Below are 25,936 nucleotides of genomic sequence, written 5' to 3'. Positions count from 1 at the left end.
ATTTCTAAAAAACTCAGTTTCTACTTTATCAGCGTCAACCAAACAAAACTAGTCTTCGCCTACTTGTTTTCGGGAACTCCCAAGGATCAAAACACTGTTGTTGTCATTGCAACGTGGGGACATATGTCTGTTTATATGAACAAATCGATCTAATCATCTTTCTGGTCATAAATCAACCCTAAATATCCCCTTTACGTTCCCCAACAAAAACTTGTTTTTGGGAGGGGAGGGGTTAATTTAGGGCACTGGTCTGAAAATGTATTTGGACTGTTTAAGTCAGCAATATCATTCATTTTGAATAATCATTCAAAAGGAGAAGAAAATAACCAATCAATAAAGATGGAAACTGATCAGTTTTACCTTTCCTCTGGGAAGACCTAGGCGTTTTAACATTTGACGTTTCCCGTGGTTCCTGCTTTTCCGCCATCTTGGATCATTTGACCACCCTACATCATACGCGAATCATTAGTGTACACTTTGGCATTTTGTGGATACTTAAAAATCTTTCTTTCGTCAAAATACAGCTAGGGTTGCTAGGAAAATTTGCTACCAACGTTACAGTGTATAATGATGTGATGTTAATTGTTTATCCCATTTCGTTTTTCTTTATGATTTAAGCGACATTAGCGGAAGTAAACAACAGCCGTTAAAACTGCACGATCACTGATCCACGCACCTGCTGGTTACTGTTAGGCGAGACCGACCACCTACGTCCCGTTACAAGATAGACGTCGTTAGTTGTATATGTGACTGAAACAAAAGTAATGGCATCATATTACGACGAACACGACTGTGAACCTCTAAGAGACGGAGAGCGTCCAAACCATCTTCTTCATTTAGCAAGGTATCTTTCTAATGTTGTGCACAACAAACGTTCGAACAGTGTTTCAGAGCAGGTTGCGGCTCGCGGTTAGGTTTCTAAGTCATCTAAGACACCACACATATAATTAACAAGAAAAAATAATGTTAACTACTATTCAAGGGGGTTATAGCTAAAACGACACCTCAGCAAAACGTCACCGGGCGAAAACGGCACCTCGACTCAAGCGAAAACGGCACCTTATTTCTTTTTACCTTGGTCAAATAAGTGATATTAAACTTACATGGTAACTTGCAAACACCAATAATTGTGAGATGTTAAAACAAGATTACATTAGAAATTAGCCTCTACTCCGACTATAATCCAACCTAGCTTATACTCATCTCAACTTATTGTGAAAACATAACATGCTTTGAAGAAAAATAATATAAATTAAACTCACATGGTCTCTTACAAACACACATAATTGTGAAATTGTGCCGTTTTCGCCCGACACATAGTAGCCGTTTTCGCCAAATGCGGTGCCGTTTTCGCCAGAGAAATCGGTGACGTTTTGCTGAGGTGCCGTTTTAGCCTGCACCCCTTTTCAAGGACCCCAGCTTATGAATATGATGATCAGAACCGGATACTAACATCTATAGTCTCTGAAATGAACATATTTTACAGATAAAAACAGTTGTTAAATTATAGTTAAGAAATATAATAAGAAGGAACTTGGATACTCTCCTCATTTTCAGAGACTAAACAAATCTGATATTGCAGTAATCTAGACTTGCCAAATATTATAGACTTATAAGGGCTGTATTTGATATATTTGTTGTCGGGTCTGTATGACAGACTAGGTTTCTCCCTATTGGGAATCTAACCGTGGTCCTGTGAGTGACAAGTGACTCTAGCCACTGGGCCACCCCATACTCCCATCAGACTGAGTGTTGAAGACTAAGAGCTGAACAATTGTAGGAAATGAGATTTATATAATGTCAGGTAGGGGATAACCACAGATCGGTCATTGAAAATGTAATAAGCAAAACGTTGTGTTGTAGATATCCTGATATGTGTATAATATTGTGAGAATTAGAATTAGAATTAGGCTTTGGACTTGTGTCTAAAAGCAAATAACTGAATAATATTGATGGATTCCCATCAATCTCATTAAAATCAGATCTTGTATTCCCCTCACGTTATGATACCTCCCTGCAAGACGATCTGAGGACACCTCCATTAGAGGTCACATCAGCTTTGAGGCTTCTAATTTCTTGGTATTCAAACCAGCATGCCTCAAGACCGGCTCTGTGGTCTAGTGGATAGAGCACCTTCCCAGAGAGTGGAAGGTCAGTGGGTTGATCCCTGGCCGTGTCATACCAGAAGATGCTTAATGATGGTACTTGTTGTTACCCTGCCTTCAGCTTGCCTTGGTACTTATTGTTACCCTGCCTTCAGCTTGGCATTTAGGGTATATAACAAGGACTGGTCGGCTCGGAGTCAGTATATTGTGTCTGAGTGGGTATCCATGTTAAACTGCAGCATGGTGTCTCAGTCAGCTTGCACTATAAAACTAGAATTTGTCTGGACTAGCACAAGCAGCCACACACATGCATACATGCATGTTGCTATATAAATGCAATAATCTTGAACACAATGTCAAAACTCATTTCACCTCTCCTCATCTCTGTATCTAAAAGAGTGAGTGAGTGAGTATGGTTTTACGCCGCTTTTAGCAATATTCCAGCAATATCACGGCGGGGGACACCAGAAATGGGCTTCACACATTGTACCCATGTCGGGAATCGAACCTTGGTCTTCGGCGTGGCGAGCGAACGCTTTAACCACTAGGCTACCCGACCGCCCCCGTATCTAAAAGAAACACAAAGTAGAAATATAAGGCAGCACCATCATAGGATGCAGGCTAAAATGGCATCTCAGGGAAATGTCACCAATTAATTTATTGCTTATTTTTAAAAACCAAAGTAAAATAACAAATAAGGTGCCGTTTTCGCCTCATAAAAGTAGCCGTTTTCATTTTGGGTGAGGATCTATTTTCACTTGGTTGACGTCTTGCTGAGGTGCAGTCTTAGCTATTACCCCTGTTTTATTATTGCTAATTGGTGTTCTGTATGGGATTTCATTTGTACAATTTAAATTTTCCAGTTGAAGTGATAAAAAGAGGAAGCCAAATCATTCTAGAAAGCTGACATCTGATTGGCTCCAGAACCTGTGCATCCTTCGTTTAGATTGAGCAGTCAAAGTTCGTTTAGGGTTCACATGACGCATCCTTCTATGTCCTCAGATTTTATAGTATCAGAGAAAATGATCTGATTTTAATGAGATTAAGATTCACACCAATTTCAATTTATAGATCTTTGTAGGCGAAAAAGCTAAAAGACCAGTATTTATTTCAACAGAAAGTATTGTTGAAAAATCTTTACAATTCTGGCTGTGTATAGTTTGGCATACCTGTTTAAACTCCCTCAGAGGTCAACAGATCTGTCAGATTGCATATTTTTCTACAATCAACCCATGCTTGTCATAAGAGGCGACGAACAGGATCGGGTGGTCAGACTCGCTGACTTGGTTGAATGTTATCATGTCACAGCTGCACATATGGACGCTCATGATGTCAATCACTGAATGGTTTGGTCCAGTGTCTATAATTTACAGACTGCCATCATATAGCTGGAATATTGCTGAGCGTGGCATTAAACAACAAACTTCATGTTTTCTTTGTTAGAAAACATTTAACAGCTGCATCCCTTTTGTCCCAGATTGTTGCTTGACACTGGCTACGCTGCCGATGAGGACTTCAACAGGTGAATACAATGGTTAATTCCAAACTAATAACTGGAAAATTAGAATTCAGAATTGGGTTTTTAAAGTTCACATTTGCTTAATTTCAGTGGTGTTTTAACATTGTATATCAACATTCCATTCCATGCAGTAATGTTAAATTAAGCGTTAAAGCCTCTTATTCTTTATTGGACAATCAAACTTATTATTACAACATTAAAAACTAGGATTTATCTGCTTATAGTTGTCTTCTGCTTCACTGATAGCAGGATCAATAAATAGATGGAGGCATAAATGCTTAGTTTTACATTATTAATAAACATACATCTGAATTTTGGTAATGGAGAAATTACTTGAATTTGTGAGTTTCTCAAGTGATTTCTCCAACTTCTCAATAATTTTGCATAAAGACCTGTAGTTGTTTGTGTCAGTTTTATTTGTTTAAATTATGTTTAGAATGGCCAGGTAATTCCTGGATAAAAATCAACTGCAACAACAATAGTGTGACTACGTAATGTTTAAAGAAAATAAGAACTTAAAACAATCCCAATTTTGAACACGTTTTCTTTCCATGGGATTTAGTAAATGCCTGAACTGGAAATAGTAGGGTTTTCAGAATTCAGTGATGCAAGATGCATCACTATTCACAGCTGACAATACTATACTCGATGTGACTTCCCATGTCGAAATATATTTGTTTCTGTATCATTAAGTTTTACAATAAGCTGTCCTGATAGCTAGCTACTTGGGTTTACTTAGTGCACGTCATGAAACCAAGTGACATGATGCCAATCTGAATCGAACGAGGGGCGGTCGGGTAGTCTAGTGGTTAAAGCATTCGCTCTTCACGCTGAAAACCCGGGTTCGATTCCCGACATGGGTACAATGTGTGAAGCCCATTTCTGGTGTCCCCCGCCGTGATATTGCTGGAATATTGCTAAAAGCGGTGTAAAATCAAACTCACTCACTCACTCACTGAATCGAACCAATCAAACAGTCTTTTGGGCGTTCTTTTGAGTAGTATATGTATTGTATCGTGACTCAAGTATTATGATATGTAGCAATATGTAAGGCAAGGATATCGTGATACTAAATAGTAATATTTGGCACAATCAGTAATTGTCTTGATTTAGTTCATGTTTTATTTGTTTAAGAATATTTGGAGGAGAGCGAAAAGTTCCACCAGCCTCTAAGAAAGTGGTTGAAAACCTCCCGACTAAAGTTATAGGACCAACGCAAGCAGGTAGATTATTTGTTGGCTCTAATGTGTCCTGTTATTTGTGTTACTTTCAGGTTTCTGTGGTGTTGGAGAATAAGATGCTTAAAACCATTTTCAATAAAAAAAATAACATCAACACAATTTGAACAAATTATGATGTCTACATTAGACATGACATTATTTTCCAAGGACCTCGGATATCAAATGTCATCATAGTGAATTTTGTTTACAAATCCTTGAATGTGTTTCGAGAGAATAGACATTTTCAAAATGCAAAGGTTAAATGCTATTTAATACTGGTAACCATAAAAGGATCATATAGAGAAAATCATATTAGAACTTCTTGAATCTCTTGCAATACTGCCAATTTGCATGTTGTAACATAGGAGTGAGGGGGTATTGTTTTCCGGCAGTATCACAGCCATGGACACTTGAAACATCCCAATTCAGTGTGACAAAAGAAGATGCAAATATAGCACTAAATTCTCCTTTGGTTTTGGTATATAGAAATGTCCGTCAAAAGCTGGGTGGTATTATTTCACTGGTATATACAATATCAGATTAATATCTGTGAGGTGTAAACTGTTGAAGAAGGACCATCTTGTGGCGCTCTATCTGGATCTTCACAGGTTTCCAGGTTGTGAGTAGGTCTGTTGAAAGAGGCAAGTAATGGGATCGGTTGGCCAGGCTCGCTGAATTTGTTGATGCAGGTCATCATATCCCAATTGTTGCTCATATCAGTCACAGGATTGCCTGGTTCAGAGTGGATTATTTACAGACTGCCGTCATATAGCTGGAATATTGCAGGTGCAGCACCATTCAGTTTGTTTTCAGCTGTGCAGTATACTAGAATGTTAGGAATGTGGAGGATTTTTGTCCTTTAAAATACACTTTACACTACTAAACTGAACATGGTGCCCATAAACCAAGAAAAACAAGAAAATATACTACTCAAGAGAAGTTACTGACATGACATGACAGATTAACTGTTGTAATATGAAGAATCATGTGATCCTTAACTTCTTTGGACTGAATGTCCGTTCAATATGCCTTTAATGACATCCTTGTCTTTACTGTCAGCTCAGTGTATGAAGTGTTCTGTGTGTCTTGCGGACTTTGACGAAGAGGACGAGACCAAGACATTGCCATGTCAACATCAGTTTCACTCCAAATGCATCATCCCTTGGCTGCAGAGAGTAAGTTAAATATGGGGCTTCATGCTCTCATGAACTACCAAGTGTATTGTATCTTAATTCTAAGACAACTTTGTTTTGAATTGTATTTTGAACTACCCTACTTTTATTTTGAATTGACAATCTTTTAAATGTGTGCGAGACAGTACATTTTGTGTTAAAAACGACGTGAACTAGAGCTTGAAATGACTAATCTTTGAGTCACAATAGCTATGTGCAGTGACGAACTAAACCTTGCTTTTCATCATGTTTCTGTGCTGCCCATTTATATGCACAAACAGTGTATAGAAATAAACATTGTTCATATTAAGCACCATACTTTGCGTAAAGGCTACGATCTGGGGGTTGTTGATCTGAATTTCGGAAACCCTTTCATCACATTGGGGATGTTTAGTGAAGCAGCATGGATTAACTCTTGCACTGTCAGGATAAAAAACTGAAATGACTTTTGGTGAAATACCCTCAAGTTTTTTTTAAGCATGATGCCTTGTCCTTTACATAAAATATATCCATGCCTTGTCAGCAGCGGTAACTAAATAAAGTATGGCTGCTAAAATGCCAATTGACACAATACAGCTTACCGTTTCTATGAAATCAACATCATTTATGGATATGGCTTCTAAAGTACCATAGACCCGTGAAGATCCGGGGTAGAATAGGTCTTCAGCAACCCATGCTTGCCATAAAAGGTGAATGCTCGTCGTAACAGGCGACTAACGGAACCAGGTAGTCAGGCTCGCTGACTTGGTTGTTGCATGTCATCAATCCCAATTGCGTGGATTGATGCTCATGATATTAATCACTGGATTGTCTGGTCCAGAATTGATTATTTACAGACCACCGTCATATAGCTGGAATATTGCTGAGTGCGGCGTTAAACAACAAACCAACCAATCTTAAGTGCCTCAAAAATCTCTGCCATGACCTGGAGGCAGGGCACCTTATCTTCAAGATGGTACAGCCAACTATTTTCACTCTCAAACACTGCCCGCCCCCAAACAATATTACCAATGAAACAGACAATATTTTGCAGATACTCAAGTTCTTTATTACAAAATCATGACAGGAATGTGTGTACAAGATCCAACATTAGTTAAGATTTAATTGTAGCCTGACTTTACTGATGGAAACACAATCTTACTTAGTTGAGATGTAGAAAACCATTTCTTTGTTTTAAAATCCCTTTATGATTAACTGACAAATATACACAAAAAAATGACAACTTAACATAATTCGCATTTATGTAATGTGATACCTTCACCAAACTAATATGCTACAATAGAAAATTAATGATATTTTTACATAAATGACAAATTACAAAATAATTATTAAAACAGCTTTGCTTTGTAAAGCATCCTTACTGTATGTTAATGTGCTTGTTATTTCCGACAAGAGTACTCCCTGTGAAGAAAAGCAGTTTTCTTCAAGTAGTGAAGCACAAACGTCATTACTGTATATCAAGTATATCTTAGTTTCTATATTTCCGACTAGAGTACTCACTGTAAAGAAAGCTGAAATTTAATTTCTGAACTCCTTGAAAAGTGCACTGTTTGTTAAATATGAACCTTGGAACATTCCTCTTAACAAATTACAACACAGTACAAACATTTGAGAACAGAATGTCTGTCAATGTTAGATGTGACCCATCACTGCTAGGCTTTACACATTAAAATCTGAATTCAAATTTTGAACAATTTAATAAAGTAAGCACTAAATTTAAAATTTAAAATTCTGTGATTTTCTTTTGTATTTTCAAACTGTGTAGACCTTCAATCAAAAACCAATCAGTGATGGGTCACAGAGCGAGCTTCTAATCATTTATTTTCAACAGATGTGTTTATTATCACATGCTGCCCTTGTGTTGCAGGTTAATTCCTGCCCTGTGTGTCGACATGAACTGCCGACAGATGACCCCGATTATGAGGAATACAGGAAGCACAAGGTAAGAGTGGGTTTGGTTCTGTGGGACTTTCCCAACTTCCAGAGCTTGAGCTTATCAACCAGCTCGAAGCGATCGTCTTGTTGCTACATTGCGCATTCAGATGTAAGGAGCGCTGCTCAATTTGTTCTCCATAGGCGATTGCCCGGAGTCTGGCATGTATATGTAGCTTGTTGGCTCTATACTTCTGTGGAGACATGTCCTTGACCACATACCACAAGTTAATTTCACACAGCGTAGTCAGCTGTTGACATTCAAGAAACTATCTAGAGCCACTGACAATTACCTTGCTTAAGATTAAATATGGAATGAACCTTTAATCTCATCATTAATAATACAACTGGCACAGTAATATGTTTTTCAATAATTACATTCAGTTATCATTTTTACAATACAGTGGCTAATGAAAGCAAACAAGATTATTCTTATTATTATCATAGTCATCAAATGATTAAATTTGCCATCAATGTGTAAGTGTTCTGAGAATTCAAATTACTGTTAAGAGATGCAGAACACCTTAAAATGAATTAGCATGTCATCGTCGGCTGCAGCTTGCAGCAGGCGGACGGGCAGGTCTGTGGTGTGTCTGGATGATGACGTCTATGAGCCAGACAACACAGTCAGTCCACATGGTTGGTTTTCCACAATCTCACTGGTAGGCCAGGCTTACTCTTCATGGTTGATACTTGACACATTCTCGTCAACCTTCAGCTTTGTAGTGAACAATAGCTCACTCTACAATCAAGAGTAGAAACATATTGATGCAATGCATACGCTTCCCTTAGTAACCTAGAAAATACTTAGTAATGAAACAAACATCAATAGACATACACAACAATTAGTTCTAGCACACTGGACAGTACCAGACAATAAATTATGGTTCAACAGCATGAAATATTAACAAGCAACATATTAGAACAATGGCTTTATTCTATTCATGTCAATGCCAACTGTTAGGAACAACAGAAAGTAAACCAGCTGAGGTCTCTCCCGGGGTGCTTCTCTTTGACCCTTCTTGTGAACACCAATCATGCTACATGACACTTTCATTACAGGCCCGAGCCAAGCAACGTGAATATGAGCTGGAATCTTTACACAACTCCATGTTTGGATGATGCAACATGTTCATACTGTGATTAATCAAGAATAGTGACATGAAGTGGATACATCAAAGTGGGATAGACAATCCATTTCTGGAATATTCCTGCCTCTGAACCAATTTGAAAATGAGAAGTGGATCTGCACCAAATTCCATCATACGACCATGGTCATGCCGAAAGAGCTTTATGATCCAATTTCACCATATTAGACCCATCTTTGTGTAATAAAGACTTTTTGCCTTTAAAAGTTTGTTTGTTTGTTTTTATTTGTTAAAACATAATCCAGGAAGACTGAATCAACAAGCCAATGCAAAGTGGCATCAACTTCATGTGGATCTTAACAGTGCACTGAAGCTAGTACACCAATTTGCAAATGAATTCACTACACATCATTTCATCCATTTTTAGTCAAATTTCATTTATTACGATAGAACTTCAATCAAAGATCAACATTTCATGTATCATCAATATGCATGACTTGTCTCCACACCATCACACCATGCCATCTGCATATTCTCCTCTACTGACCAGTTATCATATCTCCATTCTATTATGACAAGTACCCATGAGCCACTTCAGATTAATAAGTGATATAATCTCCATCTAAATTACCTGGTAGCACGCAGATTTTTCAAGCTCATTTGCAAAAAAAACAAAAAACAACTTATCAAAATGACGCTCCTGGGTTACACATGGATCTTCTCTTGATATTTTTTGAGTGACGGCACTATTAATAATGAATTGGAATACTCCTGGGTGAATTTTATGTCTGAGACAGTATGCAAAAAGACAGGTCATATCACCACTGTTTTACAAAATGAACCAAAGTGTCATGTCACTGGACCGCTCTTTTCGGTTGTAACATTCCAAACTGAACAGGAGTTTGCCACTAACGTAGCTATATCCCCCACCCCTGTTGCAGAATTTATGAAATAATGGAATCTAAACAAACCCTTACCTTTTTTAAACGAGGTGGAACTTGTCATGGAAATTGTAAAAAAAAAAGATGAGTTTGAAACCATGTCCATCTTGTTGCCATGGAAATGTAAAAAATAAATATTTCTAAAATTTCGAAATAGCAAAAGGCACCAGTTCAGCATGTACCTGACAGACCTGCAAAGTTTCATGAAAAAATATTGAACGGTTTATGAGTTATGCTCCAGAAACGAACCCTACCCTACCCTACCCTACCCTACCCTCACAGAACCTAAGTCCATCTTGTTGCCATGGAAACATAAAAAATAAATATTTCTAAAATTTCTCAATAGCAAAAGGCACCAGTTCAACATGTACCTGACAGACCTGCAAAGTTTGATGAAAAAGTATAGAACGGTTTACGAGTTATGCTCCGGAAACGAAACGTGACGGACGGACGGAGCCTGTTTCTATATCCCCCGCCAACTTCGTTTGGCGGGGGATAATAAAACAAGAGTCATCAGAGGATGACAAATCCCCCCGGCCCCAACAAGCTCGAAAGAACAAATCACCTGAAGTCCAAGTTGATGAGAGAATTTCTAATCTGTCTGTCCACATACAAGAGTAGTTTAGGGGCTATAAAGACATTACTATGGAATTGGGATTCAAAACTTTGTATTTCTATGTCAGTCAAAATCAAACTTGTTGCCATGGAAACAGACATATCGTAAATTCTAAAAATCCCTAAATAGCAAAAGGCACCAGTTGATTACCTGGTCTTTGTTTGTGCAGTTTCAAGAAAGAATACCTTTTAGTTTTAGATATATGGTCCAGACAAACACACCACTATGAACAGAGTCAAAGTCAAACTTGTTGCCATGCAAAATAAAAAATAGCAAAAGGCACCACTTCAGCATGTGACTGATACATCTTTAAAGTTCGGATCAAATATACTGAATGGTTTTCGAATTCTGCCCCGCAAACTATTCCAATCCCCAATGGAGTCATGTCCATCTTCTTTCCATAAAATTTCTAAAAAACAATTTCGAAAAATCCCAAATTATCAAAAGGCACCACTTTAGTATGTGACCGATAGATTTCGATCAAATACACTGAATGGTTTTCGAAGTTCTGCCCTGGAAAAGGAAATGATCACCGACGGAGAGACATGGCTGATCGCTGTATCCCCCCCCACATTATATGCCGGGGGGATAACAAAGCTATGATGGCCAAATGATCTAGGATAAGCACAACAAAATGGATTATGAAGAATGCAATTCAATTTTCTTTAAGTGAATGAGGTTTTACGCCACTTTCAGCAATATTCCAGTAATATCACGGCGGAGACACCACAAATGGGCTTCACACATTGTACCCAGGTCTTCGGCGTGACGAGCAAAGGCTTTAACCACTAGGTTACCCGACAGCCCCTTTTTTCTTCAAAGAATTACAAATTTTGACTAAATAGCAGCCTAACATACCATTTTTACTGTAAAAAGCACTTGGGGCAGTCAGGCATTTGACAAACGGATGTGGATGGGTACATATTTTAAACCATACATGAATTAAATATCAGATCAGGTGGAAGAGAACAAACTTGAGCGATAATGGGTAAAGAGAAAAAATGGCTGTTGATATACTAGAGTTTTATCATTATAGTAGCATTTGCATCGTAACCGGACAGGGATTTATTTATTTTATTTTTTTAATGTATGGAACACTTGCCTTCAGTCAGGTGCACTAAAAATCGTTTAAAAAATTGCTACGGATAATTGGGCATGTACTTGTCAGTACATGGCTAATCATTTACCAGTGTACTAAACATGAGAGTTCCAGGGTGGGCTGAAAACAGTTGATTTATAGAAGAGCAAGCAGGTTTTTGTGAGGGGCATAGTATGAGACTATTTTCATTTTGCATTATCTGGTTCAATTGACCGAGGACATATATCATATGCAGCTCTTATTTATCTATGCAAGGTGTTTGAGCATGAGTGAGGTGAGACATGGTTATAGCCTTATACAAGGCTGTAAGGCTCAAATGTACTGAATTTACCAGGCAATGTGTGTTGCTGTTAAGTATGGTACGGATTATCAATTTCAAACTTCACATTTCACAAAGTAATTCTGATTCATGTATTCATATATGGTATATAATAATCAAATCTTATGTTTCCTAAGTTTCAGTTCTAGTTTGGTCTGGGGCATCTAAGAAGCCAGGCTATTAAGAGTTCATTTGTACTTTAATAGCCTGGCTTCTCAGAAACGCCAGACCAGTTCATTTGTACTTATATTCTCTTATTAAACTAATAAACAACAAAGTTAAAAAAAAATTCCCTAACTCCTGTAGTGAAAAGACACTGTCTTGGTTAATAAATCGGTTGTAGTTGTTCTGGACTGATAGATCGAGTGTAGAAACATGGGTTACTGTATTCAGAGATTCTCTTGTTCTTGCCTTGTAGTGGAAAAATCATTAAATATTGCAGAAAGATGAAGGGTTTGCTTTTAGAATATGAATATATTTTTTGTTAATGAATTTGTCTCATGGTCCATGGTCAAATAAAACTGTCTGCTTTAGGGAATTTTTTAAAATCAACATTTGCATTTATAATACCCATCCCATTCTATTGTATTATGCACAAGACAATTACAGTCATGTAAACAGGTCCAAGTAACAGGTGCTTACAAAGCTTAATTGACATCAGTCTCATTGTTGGTCAGAATGAAGCTTATTAGGGTGCTAAATACGGCAAATATGGTAACTGGGATTATGTCATTAGGAGAAAACAGTCTTTAAATCATACAAACAAAATTAAAGTGTTTTTGGCAAACTTTCTTAAATTGCTAGGTTTTCAAAAGTTCAATATACTTTCAGTGTATCTTAGTTATGTTTGGAGAATAAAACTCATTAATATCAGGTAGAAAACTTAACATCCCCTGGTAGTAACATGGAAATTGAGCATCTCTCTACATTCATCTGTGATACATAATGTTGTCTGATGCAGTTCTCTTCCTCAAGCTGCCCTAAGTATCTGGTAAATTGGCATCGCATCCAGTTTGGAAACATGAGCTTCCAGAAAATTATAAAACCTAAAGCACGTGGTGATATAAATATCATATTAAATGTTACTCTAGCATATAGAAAACAGTCTGTATTGTTCTTACAATGTGAAAGCCATGTCAACTGTCAAGGCCATAATACCTATTAATCACTGAAAATTGCTTTGTATAACCTTGAATTTCATGTTTTGGCAATGTTTCTGGTAACCTTAATGTTTAGGGCAATCAAGAATCTTCTCAAAAAGACCCAACCCAAGATGTGTGTATATATAGTGCTCAAATTCCAATATATGTTCAAGATTGTGTACCTCAACTTCACACTTCCTGACCTTGACCTTAGAAATTGTTCAGATTTGAATTAGACATTTTCTGTATTTTGAGTTACAAATTATTTTTTTATCTGACCACAAGGGACCATGACCTTGTACGAATGTCATCTGGTTGAGATACCAAAGAGCTCACATGTGTCATTTTTCATCGCATCATAAATAAAGTTGTATGTGCAGGCTTTCAACACCTAATTAACATTGACCATCCTTTGATTAAGTTTCAAATTCCCACCATAAATGTCTATTGTGTACCTTTTTATGTCTCAAACCAAGTGTCCTTGACCTTAAATGGCAAAGGTAGGTATATCAGGTATGATTTTTGCTAAATACTGCACTCAGCAATAGTCCAGCTATACGACGGCAGTCTGTAAATAATTAAGTCTGGAACAGACAATCCAGTGATTGATATAATGAGCATTGATCCACGCCATTGTGACATGACATGCATCGACCAAGTAAGCCTTACCACCAGATCCTATTGGTAGCCTCTTACAAGCATGGCTTGCTGAAGCCCTAGTCTCGGCTCTTCAGTGTTATCATGTATAAAGTCTCCAATATACATCAAATGTGCGCGGTTAAGTAAGCATCTTGCACTTTTTAAGAAGCCACAATAACACAAAACCAGTCTTAGAAGCACTCAGTTCATGTAAAGTAATCCAGATTGTCTTGTTTGCAGAAATAATTCTAGAACATGTGCAGCAAAGTTTTACTGTTTGTTATTCCAAATGACAAAAAGGAATGTTAAATGAAATGTGTATGATGAAATGATTGTGCAAGGTTATATGCATAGTCTACACTAAACCAGTTGTAGACTGTAAAATAATGACAATGAACTGCTTCTACAAAGCCAGCAAACTGTAGCATTAGAGATGCAATCTGGCTATAGAAAATGGATTATATCTTTCCAACATATGTCAGATGACATTTTAAAGTGTACGAACAACCAGTTAGTAGAACATGTACCGTATTCGTAGAACATGTACCGTATTCGACGTAACAAGCGCCCACGTTGAGATTTGCCAATATATTGGCTAGTGAACAATCTCGATTAGCACCCCTTCCTTACCCTATTCGCGTATAACACACACTCATGTGTTATATGCACCCTTTATTTTGGGGAATTAAATTCTGGAAAAATACATGTGATACATGTACATAAACATTTCAGGCTGTCAGCATAAACCATGAAATTAACTATCTTTCAACTGTTTTTTCACACCAAAATAATATTCTAATAAGAGCCCTGGGTGCTTATTACGACGAATACGGTAATCCAGAGAAAAACTTCCCTTTCTGTGACAACAGATTCACCTTTAGTTTCGCTTACTTGAACCTTTGGTCATAGCAAGCTAAAAAAGAAATTCTGGTATCTTAACACTAATTTCAAGCATGAACTCATCGAGCTTCATTGTTTGGTAATGCTTGAAAATCTGAATGAGCCATAAGTTGTGTTTTTATTTCAGCTAAGGTTTTGCTTTATGTTGCTTGTGCACATGATGCATGCAAAAGGTACGTGAAAACTCCCAAGTTCAATATGTTGGTATTGTTGCTTTGTTCCTTGCGTCAGGGTTTCCAAAAGTTAATTTATCAATTTTACAAAGATCATGGTGATCCAACTTCAGCATTTTATACTTTATCAGAAATTGTTTCGTTTATTTAAATTAACTAGTGGAAACCCCATAAACCATTACACATGCAGGATTAAGTCCAATAGATCACATCTGCTCATAAACATTGTGTGAAAGTCCGTCTGAAAAGCGCAGAGGCCAAATGTCCATGAATGAAGTCATCTGCACCTGTCCCAAGTCCATTTCGACACGAAGCAAGTCTATGGAAGAAAACTGCAGTAACTACTGGATCTTTAATTTTACAGCATCTATAAATCCACATGCTTTTTCTTCTCAAGTTTACTGCAGTAGACCAAGTTTGCAAACTGCTCTCCTGTTGTAAAACATTTCCCAGTCGTCGATTGGAAAAGATGTGGATACTCATCAAGAGCCTGTAGAATCCCATATACAAGAAAAAAAGATTAACTACTCTGACCCTAGACACAAGAGGGAGTCAGAATACCACCCATACATAGCTGAGGTCTTACGTAGCTTGGATAACTTAGAGAAAGCAGCTCAGATGAGAAACCACGTTAGTTTTACCAGACAGGGAGCAGTCTTTGTCAATTAACATATCACAAAACTACTTTTTAAAATTGAGTTTTTGTTTATTTGTGATGACATGTAAAATCTATTCACATACATGGAATGAGAAAAAAAATAATCAAGGCCATGACAATTGGTGATAATGAAATAAAAAGCTTGAATGACTGTCTTATGATACACACGAGCACGATGACATCTTTGCAGACTGAAGAGACCCTGTGAAAGAGATAAAAGACTGCTTTTACTTTTACTTCATATTGGTCAAACGGTCAATTTTCAAAATGGATTTTGAACGTCGTGAGCTGCTAAATCTAGGTGCATTCTCTAAAATTTTGATCATTTTTGAAGACATCATGTACATTGTCAAATGAAGTTAGAGCCAAATGTCAACAACTAGGACTTCTCTAGAGACCTACCATGAATTTTACTTTGATGCGGCTTATGATCGGTTGTATGGGTGGTAGCCCCCACCCCCTCTCTTTGGTGCCTTTCCATAGTTACTCTGCTGGCCTGATAAAGAAACAGAGGGTATTGAGTTGCTTACAAGAAGTGTTACCAACTTGGGAGTTGAAAACCAGAGGAGCATGCACTCTATGACATAGAAACTGAAAAAATGTGCCACAGAACAAAAGCAACAAAAAGTGCATAAACTGTCAAACAACCAAAACACCTTTCCAGACTGGGCATTTTGAAGTTCCAAAAAGATTCAAACTGACGTGTCAATGCCCATCAGAGTTTTCACTGGACCTTGTGTATACATCAAGTGCACATCTACTGTCCCATTCACTACCATGCAAAAGACACTACAAGATGTAAACCCTGTGTAGTATAGATGTAGAGAGAGGTGAGTGTTCCTCGTACACCGATCCACCAACACAAAAGTGACAAAACACCACATGACAACTACAGTTGATCATTCAATGTCTACACTGTACACAACCTGTCGAGGGGAAAAATAACAAAAAAATGAATACATAACACAACCTGGCTCCTAGATGTGTTAGATGTTTCTACAAACAAGCAAGGGGTTTTAGAGAAGCATCCCCGGGATCCATCATGGAACTGAGGATTGAGACAGTGCACGTGCCTGGCTGGCTATCAACACAGCAGTCAAACAATCGAGCATGTCTCCTCCTAACCTACAACCAGTCAGCAGTCAACTCACCTTGGTCCTGGTTATAGCCCCAGCCTCCGTAATCATAACCTTCAAAATTACAGAAAACTAGCATTACTACCAAGGTGCAGATAACCTTAACAACACTAATTCCTCAGTGTGGCAGAATACATTCAAAATTGTAGTGCATATGGATGCAAATAATTCACATTCAACCAAAATTCATATAATCCACATGAACAATTGGTGTATGTGAGGATGTAACATGTCTGTAATGAAGGTGTGTCATAAACAGGGGTTAATATTTGTTTTGCATGTATTAGTCATGACTGTAGATTTCACAGGAAAGATAATCCATTAAGTTCAATATTTCCCCAACTCCACTAAGCGGTATTAGTTGTATCCTGAGAGGTAGATATTGCCATTGTCTAAAAGCACACTAACATGCCATGATACCATGCCTATTCCTTATAATTTCACTCATGACCTCCACCATGTAGCCAGACAAAATTCAGATGGGCATTGAACTTTCCACACACAAAAAATAATCCAGAATTCTGTAGATTCAACAATTCGAAGTGGCACTTAATGTTAAGCTGCAAACCAAACAAATTCTCTAATTAAATAATTGAACTTTAACATTATTTCATGATTAATCTTGTGTAAAGTTAAAATTTCTCTAGGAAACGTTTCTCAAATCAAAATCGAAGTTGCAAAAACAGGGCTACCAGATTGATGGCATGGATTCCGTCAGATCATTGGACATGTTGCTTCAAATAAAGCCGAGATTAGACTTACCACCGTATCCTCCATATCCACCATATTGATCATATCCTCCCCATGGGCCATATCCCTGGTTGTAATCATATCCCTGGTAGCCACCATAGCCACCGTATCCTCCATAGCCACTACCATAGCCACTACCGTAGTAGTTATTGTAGTTGTTGTAGTTCTGATTGTAGGCCTGATGCCAGCCTTGTCCCCAGCCACCTGAAGATTCAATGCAATCATGAAGGTAGGAATCAACTGACAGGACTCGTAGTTGGCACCATGTTAACTGTCTGAGCAGCTTTACTTTAAAAATTATTGCTTTCACGTTGAAGTTTTTCACATTTTCGACCACAGAAAATCCCAACTTTGTTTAAGTAAGTAACAAGGAATTTTCAATTAACACCATACGAGCCCCTACAAGATTATCAGGTTATTTACAAGAAGATACATAACATTTTTTTCATAATACTACAATATATTGTTAAACAAAAATTGCTCAAGGACATCACGACAAATGTGAATTCCGATGGTCCTTGTGTCAGGACCAGCTGGCCCTCTGAATGCTATTCACATGCCTGAAATAAAGCAGACTGCAAGGACAGCAACTATCATTTACTTTGATTGTATTTGCTAATGAACTAGATTACAATAATGGGTGTAAAATCACAAAGGCAAAAATACATAAAATACAATGTACCATACTCAGCCTCAATTCAGTGATGCTGCAAACATTCCACAGGTTTGGCTCGTCTGAGCTGTTTGTATGGCAGCACATTTACCTATTGTGCACCATGCATAAGTAAATATTGGGAACATTCAGACACTCAATGACAAGGCAAGACACGACACAGAGCAGACAATGGCCTGACATGGCAAACAATTTCACAACAGAAACCAGTTTGTTTCAATGTTTTTTGCACAAACAGCACATGCAAAATTTCCTCAATTTTTTATAAAGATCTGGCTTTACTTTTCAATTTAACATGCATTTGGTCCAAAATTGCCCATCAAATAAACAGGTACCAACACTTACCCATGCCATTTTTGTACTCTTATGTGTATGAGGTAGAATGTAACTTTAATAAGGAACATTATCCAACTTTAAAAAATATATATGTATGTTTGCAGGCATATGTTCAATGTTTGTAATGTGTTTTTCAACAAACAATTGTCAGACTCGACAAGTACAATTTGGAAGCAGTTTGCTAATTATAAGGGGGGATTATTTTTTTTTTAAATAGCATATACACAATGTATTTAAGAATAAAAGTCTACTGAAACAAGAAAAATGGATGATTACAAAATTTGTGACTTCTAGAGTGTTTCGTTTGAAAAGGAGTACAATGACTGGATAAAGTGTAGTGCCTTTACTGGAGCCACTATTTCATCAGGCCATGCAGCTCACATCGTCCCCTACCTCTGCCACCTCCACGGCCTCCAAATCCCCACCCACCTCCGTAGCCGCCTCTGCCTCCTCTGCCCCTGCCAGCAGTCGGTGTTGCACGCTTGATATCCACCTGAAAAAGAATCTCACAGCTTACAAGAAATACATTCACCAAAGTCCCCAACACAGCTAACCAGTTAGGATTAAAGACAAAAGGGGATGGGGAATGAAAAAGCCCATCATTAAAGATGAAATTAAACTGAATTATCAAACCTGAAAACCAGCAAATATACTGCAAATGAAACTGTAGATTACTTCCCTGTCAAGAAGCCTGTTGAAAAATTAAGGAAAATATGCAATTAAATAATTAATTTAACACAAATGATGGGCGGTTAAACTATATTTAACTGGCGATAAATGTAAACTAAAATCAGCTTAACAAGTTTACATTTATCATTGCCGCGAGAGTTACATGCGGAGGTACCTCTCTGAATCAGACCTCAACTGGCAATATTTCGGCTCCTTTGTCCCACCAATTCCATCGCCTGCAGGAAAGCGGAACAAAACGAGGATCATTTAGTGGTATCGTCAGATTTGGGTACCTCTATCACTATTTGAGCCTTTACCACTTACTATTACACACACTGCCAAGCAGCAGTCTTACCCTTTACACATAAAACTGAAGGCAAGGCAAATCTGTTACTTGATCTTTTTCATCCAACCGGAACTCGATACCATTGTCTTCCCTTTTTTTTAAATTCTAATGAACAATGGGAGGAAAGATGAAATGAAGATCTAAGATGAATTTGCCATTTACCTGTAATAGAAAATAGACTGTTTATTAAAAAAAAGTACTTAAGACATAAGAATGTAATTCTTCTGAACCCTTACCTCTTGATCTCCGATCTTGTGTTTATTTGTTTCTAAGCAATGCTTAAGGGCCTCTTCTGTATCAAACTCAACAAAGCAGAAGGCTCTCCTCTGTTCTTTGATCTTGTCGTATGGCAGATCCAATTTTGCAACCTATGTAAAAAAAAAGAGACTGATTTCTTAGCCGTACATCTTTAATAAACACTAGAAAAGCGTTTGCACTTCAGGTAAAATCAAAACCAGGTCCATCCAAACCTTTTCCTGAATGCAGGGTTAGAAACAGTTTTTGTCCACTGGTCCTTTTAATGATAATATATAGCAAAACCCTGAAAATGGGCAAATTTCTACTAGTCCTTAGGATATACCTTTACCATTGGCGATTTTGGTAAGGACTATAGGTCTAGTGCAAATTTCTAACGCTGGAATGTCCTATACCTTCCCACCAGAAATATGTGTCAGGAACCATGTCTCGAAACAGCTGACCTCACAGATCTTTCCCTTCTGTTTGGGAAAATGCACATCAACTTAAAACCGCAAGACCTATGCATCCAGCTACCTTTAAGAAATGCCCATAGCAATAGATACATCAATAAGAAAGAATGCATTCACCCTTAATGCATATGACTAAGACCAATCCAAAAGTAATCATTATCCTCTTCAGTTAGAACATAAACAATCTTTATCAGGGAATGGGCCTTGAGGATTTTGACATGACAAAGAAATTCAAGGGTTATGATGGGATATTATCTCCTGCATATCTTCAACTGCAGGGTGTCTTGTCTGTCAAATTCAGGCAAGAGTTGCATCCCTGTGACTAAGATTGAAAGTTTCTACCCACCTGGTGGATACTTCATCCACAAAGCAGATTCAGTGGGTCAAAAATATTTTCGAAGACAAATTATGAACTTACTTCTCCAAACTTTGAAAAGTATGCTTTGATGTCATCCTCTTTAACTGCTGGATCTAATCTTCCCACAAATATTTTATTTGCCTTTGCCCTTGGATTTGCTTTCTTTGGGTCAATATTTCTCCCATGAAGTTTGTGTTCTGACTCCATAAGTGCCTGTAAAAAAAGAAGTAAATAAGAATAAAATATCCACACTGCTTCATGCTGCTCCTTGGAGCAAAGCAGAATATACTTGTGCACATCAGTATGACATCAGTTGTGAATTGGTTTGTAAAATAGTGAATGTAATTCGTTTGTGAGTATAATTTTGTTATTTTTATCACACCAAACACACATATACTTCTGCAATTTCAAAACTCTAGCCTGACCTCACTTAATTCACTTTTTTTCTATGTTATTGAAGTAAGATACAAAACTATCTCAGGGTTGAGAGGGGTAAAAATTGCTTGTTGGATTATGGAATATCATGTTCTATTGATTGTTTGGACCAGGATTTATCAATCTTTGATGTTAATCAGAACACCACAACTTGGCGATACACTTGCAATCAGGATTGAATTCATTCAAGAAGTGCCTAAGCATATTAGCTCAACACCTGCATGTGTAGTCAAATCCAAAATTTCTAGTTGCCGTCAACAATGCTCTGAATTTTTCTCTGCACAAATAACTAAATTTCCACAATGTTTCTAAATCTGAATTACAGTACAATTTTAGAACATTGTCGCAAGAGTACATTGAAATTTACTTCAAAGTTTCATGTCTGAGCCATAATGTTCTAACGCCAGACTAAGCTTTTTTTTTAAAATACCCACTAAAATCCTAAAGACTTGAAAAAACTATGTATAAGGAGAAAATTACATGCCAGTGCTCACCCTCAGTGACAATTTCAGGTGACAAGTAAATTGAGCAGAAATGACAAAACAGTTGGAGTGATATGATATATATGGAACTACTGATGTGTTGCAATTGTTTGCATTACAAGTGTACTTGATAAGAATGTAAAAATGTCTTATTGTCGATGGTATTCAGAATTGAGTTTCAAAAGTCGCAAATAGCTTAAAATAACAATTGTGTCAGAAAAGTCAGTTTTAAAGCCAAATTTCAGATTAGAGTTACCTCTCTTTGGTTGGAGTGACGACAGGGAGGAAAATGACTGACTTTGACAACGTCAATACTTTATTCATTTCCATAACATTGGTAAAATCTAGTTATCAAACCTTAAAGTTGGTTTAATACTATCACACTAGTGTGGGTTACCATCGCAAAAGAGTCTATATTGTCTACTGAACAGTGGCCAAAAATGTGTTTTCAAAATTGCTGACACTTACCTTTTCTAAACAATCTATATCCTTGAACACAACAAATCCAAAACCTCTGGATCGTTTTGTCTCTAGATCTGTCTTCAATGTGCAACTGACGACTTCCCCGAACTTTGTAAAATAATCTTTTAAATCCTCTGCAAAAGAAAAATTTAAAGATATAGTCCATGCTAATGAATACAGTTAATAACACTTTACAAAATAACATTGGATGTTATGATATTAAATAAATACTATTAATGTTAATGTGGTACAGGAATCTTCTTGCAACTTGCTTATAACATATGAAAAATTGACTTAATGCCTTCAAACATCCACTGGTAACTTACTTGATGTGGTTTCCCAACTCAATCCGCCCACAAATATTTTTCTGAAAAAAAAGAAGAAGAAATAGTGAATATTACAAACTGACAATAGAATAGTCTCAGATCAGTCTGTCTTTGACATTTAAATGTCCAGAAGATATGTTAAAATTTAGGGTAATGATACAGACTAATGACTGTACAAACTTGGCATATTACTAAAATAGTGGTCCCAGTTACCCGAGACAGCCATACGTAATCATGCTTGACCTGTATCACCCTGCCAGGCAGTGATCAAAAGTGATATTGCCCTGCGTGATTAAGCCAATGGACTGAACAAAGAAATATTTTCAATCAACCATAGCGTAATGCGTAACATGTTGTGCATCACCTCGAGATTTCTTGTGGCTTCTGATTCAATTATTCTAGAAATTCGAAAAACTTTTAATTATGTAATAAAACTACTATTGACCACAATTTGGGCAATCATGTTTTATTGTCCCAACAAACTGATATTGCATAAAACCCAATATTGCCCAGTAAATAACTGATAATTATTATTTCTAGCTGTAAATGTGGTGTGTGCCAACTCTTACAAACTTGTCATGCCAACACCTTTAAGTACACAAAGCAGAACTATCATACAAATTACCATTCCATTTAGACCTGACTTTAATAATCACTCAGAACCCTAAATTCTACACCTAAAAAAATCAAGATTAGAACCTCTTGAATAATTCAGTCACACTTGGAAGAATTTAGGAGCATGAACAAAGTATTAAAAAAAAGCTGAAAACAGAACATGTGGGAGCCCACGACAAACGCATTCACATACCAAATTTTCATCATGTGCAGGGTTGGAACTTTTAACTCAAAAGCTTTATTGGGTAATTTGTACTAGCCCACAGAAATTTGCACTAGGGGGTAGTAGCCCCAGGCTAACGTTAAGTTCTAAACTTAACACACAATTTTTCCAAGAAATATGGGGTATCATCAGTGGTGCTGGTTATTGCTTTACATATTAATATAGATAATCAAGTCTCTCGGATCAATTGATAATCAATCGAATTCAAATTTTCCCCATTTGAAATCTGAAATTGCTAATTGGTTGATTGCCAATAAAACTATTTTTTTCTTTAACATTTATTGTGAAGACACCAACTAAGAATAATTTATTCCTAGCACCATAGTTTCAGATTAAATTTCCCCCGATAATTCCATTCAAATTGATTTCAGTTATGCTCGGATACCTTTTGACTGATTTACAGGTTTATCACAGGAGCAAAATGTATACACATGTGTCTGCTTCAGAGAGAATAATAACCTCTAAAGTGAAAGGCTGTCTAATGGTGGATGTGCATAGTATACACAAATTACATGGCTGCCATAACTAAAATTCAGACAGTGAAAACCAAATTGGTCACCAAATAGACTCGGGTGAAAGGGGAAGCCTACATTGATCAGGGAAATTATCAACTTATAAATAATTTTTCAACCACATGTCAAATACCATTTGAAAGGTCTAACCCTACTGTTTATATATATGAGTTATGTCAATCACATAAAAGTATAAGTATCTTATAAGTTTCTTTTTAACAAAAAAAATAATCATAATGACCAGATTATGTACCACGGAAGCAAACACTGGTAAATTTCGGCAATTGTAAAGATTTCATATCAACATACCTTTTTATTGTCATTGTTCCATTTATCAGAAATCGGTTTTTTTTAAAATTTAATTCAAATCTACCATTACACATTTCCCAATAGTTGTGCCTTTACGGCCAGTAGCATAAGATGCCCGGAAATATCTCCATTTTCGTCGAAGCTTTGTACGAGTATTGTCGAGTAACATGTCCAAAGATTGTTATTTATTTTGGGTATTTGGATACAAATTGGTATCTAATGAAGCTGTTTGTTGCAATCTACATATGAGGATTGACCAAATTCAAGCATGTGGCTCAAGGCAGCCTATCAAATGACAGGAATGGATGGCATCCTTGAGAACGATAAATTTCAAATTCAGACTAAAGACTTTGGTTAAATCATGTCATTCTGAACACAGCTCATTTCAAACTAGCCGAGTGTATAGTTTGTGCCAAAAACCTCAGGGTAAACTAGCCCAATCTTGGAGTAGAGCATACCTTTTAGTACATTTTAGTGTTATGTAAGGACTGTTAGTTGATCTTACCAGACTTTGGCTTGTGACTAGTGGCTTAAGTTCCAGACTGCTTGTGTTTATTCAAACTTATTTGGGGACAAGTGCCATGTTCACCTAGTGTAGACTCAAAAGTGTTAGCTACTGACTGAATCATCGCATTCCACCTGAACCAGTAACAATCTTAGAGTATGCTTATATCTTTTAAGAAACTTATGCTTAGATAGGGATCAGGCAATGAATTATTATCCAGCACTCAGCGAGTTGGGTTTAACGCCGCTTTTAGCGGTTATATCATGGCGTGTCAGCTTAATGTGGGAGAAAAGCCCGAGGGGATGTATGTCTGGGCATAATCAGGGCAACCCGGGATTCAAACCCACAATCAAAGGTTTCTAGCGTGCCCAAGGGACGCAACTCTGCACAGCGAATCGCAGCACCTTTAGACAACTGGGCCACCCGTGCCCCTTACACAGCATTTAAAGGCACACAAATAGCTTTTGATCACAATATGATATCCCAGGTTACTGATGGGTTTTGTTCCCCCCCCCCCCCCCCCCAAATCTGTGAAACGCAAAAAAAACTTTAAAAAAACCAAAAAAAACATTTTACTACTGAACATTCTAATAATTTTTCAATTTTGAGGCATTACTGTACAGCTACAACCGAACATTAGCAGGTCTTAGATAAGAGGTTAGCCTAGTCTAATCCATTCAGAGATTAGGCCTAGATACATACTATCCCATTCAGAGATAGCACGCCTTCATCAGTTGGAACATTCTAGGCTAGCTGCAAAAATGTCTTTACGAAAATTATGTTTCAAAACAGATCATTGTCGCAAGTACGGTTAACCTATTACAATTGGGTAACTGTGTACCACGATTGTTAAAGCGCATACCAACCAATACGCTTACATAATGTGCATGAAATGAAAAACAACCCCGGTGGCCTAGAACGCAATAGCCTAGTCTTGTCGATAACGAAGTGGTTGCATTTGCCATGTTAAATGTAGATCTATATCACCTTATTTCATAAAAATCCGTTTCACTGGAGTTGTATTTTAAGCAGTAGTGTTGTTCCTGCACTACATGACTGAGCATTTACTGCTAGCAAATTCAACTCAAAAAGTAGGTCAGCAGTTTGCGACAATGAAAGCACATGGCAAAGCCGGCCGCCATATTGGACGCCAGTTGTCTAGAGCGAGATCGGACCGGCTCCGTTCTTAAAACGGCCAGAGAGGTGCGATCAAGCAATCTTACACGAAATACAACACCACAAGCAAAGCGAACTTGGTTAAAATGTAATTTCGGGTTTTGATAATGCGGCAAATCAAATAAACAACGAACCTTGCGTCTTCGTTCCCATCGTCTTTAGATTCATCATCGCCGGAGCCTTGATCTTCTGTTGTTTCCTGGCCTTCCATTTTTTCTTGTACATATGCCCCTGAACTTTCTTCATACTGGTCCCCATTTTGACCATCAAAATTCGAATAATCCTGCTGACTGTATGCCTCTCCTTCTGCCATTGTGACGAATGATTTTAACACTACTAGATCCTGTGTGGTAAAGGCTGCAGACAGGCGCGCAAGGCTTTGTCCAAGGTCAT

At 37.4% G+C, this 25,936-nt stretch overlaps 3 protein-coding genes across 7 annotated transcripts in view; 1 reads left to right on the top strand and 2 right to left on the bottom strand.

Moving 5' to 3' along the window:
• Nucleotides 1-735, bottom strand: part of LOC139467957 (biogenesis of lysosome-related organelles complex 1 subunit 2-like) — a 12,492-nt gene extending 11,757 nt beyond the window's left edge. Inside the window, exons 1-2 of the mRNA XM_071249568.1 lie at nucleotides 677-735; nucleotides 361-446 (exon numbers count right to left, since the gene is read on the bottom strand). Of these exons, the coding sequence (XP_071105669.1) occupies nucleotides 361-427 (67 nt within the window). The 5' untranslated portion in view covers nucleotides 428-446; nucleotides 677-735. The remainder of the gene's footprint in view (nucleotides 1-360; nucleotides 447-676) is intronic.
• LOC139467958 (E3 ubiquitin-protein ligase RNF181-like) lies at nucleotides 640-9,302 on the top strand. Its single transcript, XM_071249569.1, has 6 exons — nucleotides 640-844; nucleotides 3,583-3,627; nucleotides 4,759-4,847; nucleotides 5,904-6,019; nucleotides 7,884-7,958; nucleotides 9,011-9,302. The coding sequence occupies exons 1-6, from the start codon at nucleotides 765-767 to the stop codon at nucleotides 9,068-9,070; spliced, it is 465 nt and encodes a 154-aa protein (XP_071105670.1). The 5' UTR covers nucleotides 640-764; the 3' UTR covers nucleotides 9,071-9,302.
• Nucleotides 7,042-25,936, bottom strand: LOC139467956 (heterogeneous nuclear ribonucleoprotein D-like). Of its 5 annotated transcripts, none has more exons than XM_071249563.1 (10): nucleotides 25,678-25,936; nucleotides 22,204-22,244; nucleotides 21,884-22,011; nucleotides 20,559-20,711; nucleotides 19,670-19,801; nucleotides 18,848-18,911; nucleotides 17,422-17,613; nucleotides 16,675-16,713; nucleotides 15,926-16,019; nucleotides 7,042-8,690 (listed from the first exon to the last, which is right to left on the bottom strand). In XM_071249563.1, the coding sequence occupies exons 1-9, from the start codon at nucleotides 25,854-25,856 to the stop codon at nucleotides 15,949-15,951; spliced, it is 999 nt and encodes a 332-aa protein (XP_071105664.1). In that variant the 5' UTR covers nucleotides 25,857-25,936; the 3' UTR covers nucleotides 7,042-8,690; nucleotides 15,926-15,948. The 5 variants fall into 5 exon arrangements, with proteins under 5 accessions (XP_071105664.1, XP_071105666.1, XP_071105667.1 ...); XM_071249562.1 differs by lacking the exon at nucleotides 7,042-8,690 and adding an exon at nucleotides 15,551-15,725; XM_071249565.1 differs by lacking the exon at nucleotides 15,926-16,019 and having other exon boundaries at nucleotides 25,678-25,935.

The sequence above is a fragment of the Haliotis cracherodii genome, unplaced genomic scaffold, assembly GCF_022045235.1.
Source record: "Haliotis cracherodii isolate W230 unplaced genomic scaffold, xgHalCrac1.p SCAF_2, whole genome shotgun sequence".
NCBI classification, from domain to species: Eukaryota; Metazoa; Mollusca; class Gastropoda; order Lepetellida; family Haliotidae; genus Haliotis; species Haliotis cracherodii.
Note: the sequence above shows the minus strand (reverse complement) of the source record. Positions and strands in the feature narration are given on the sequence as shown.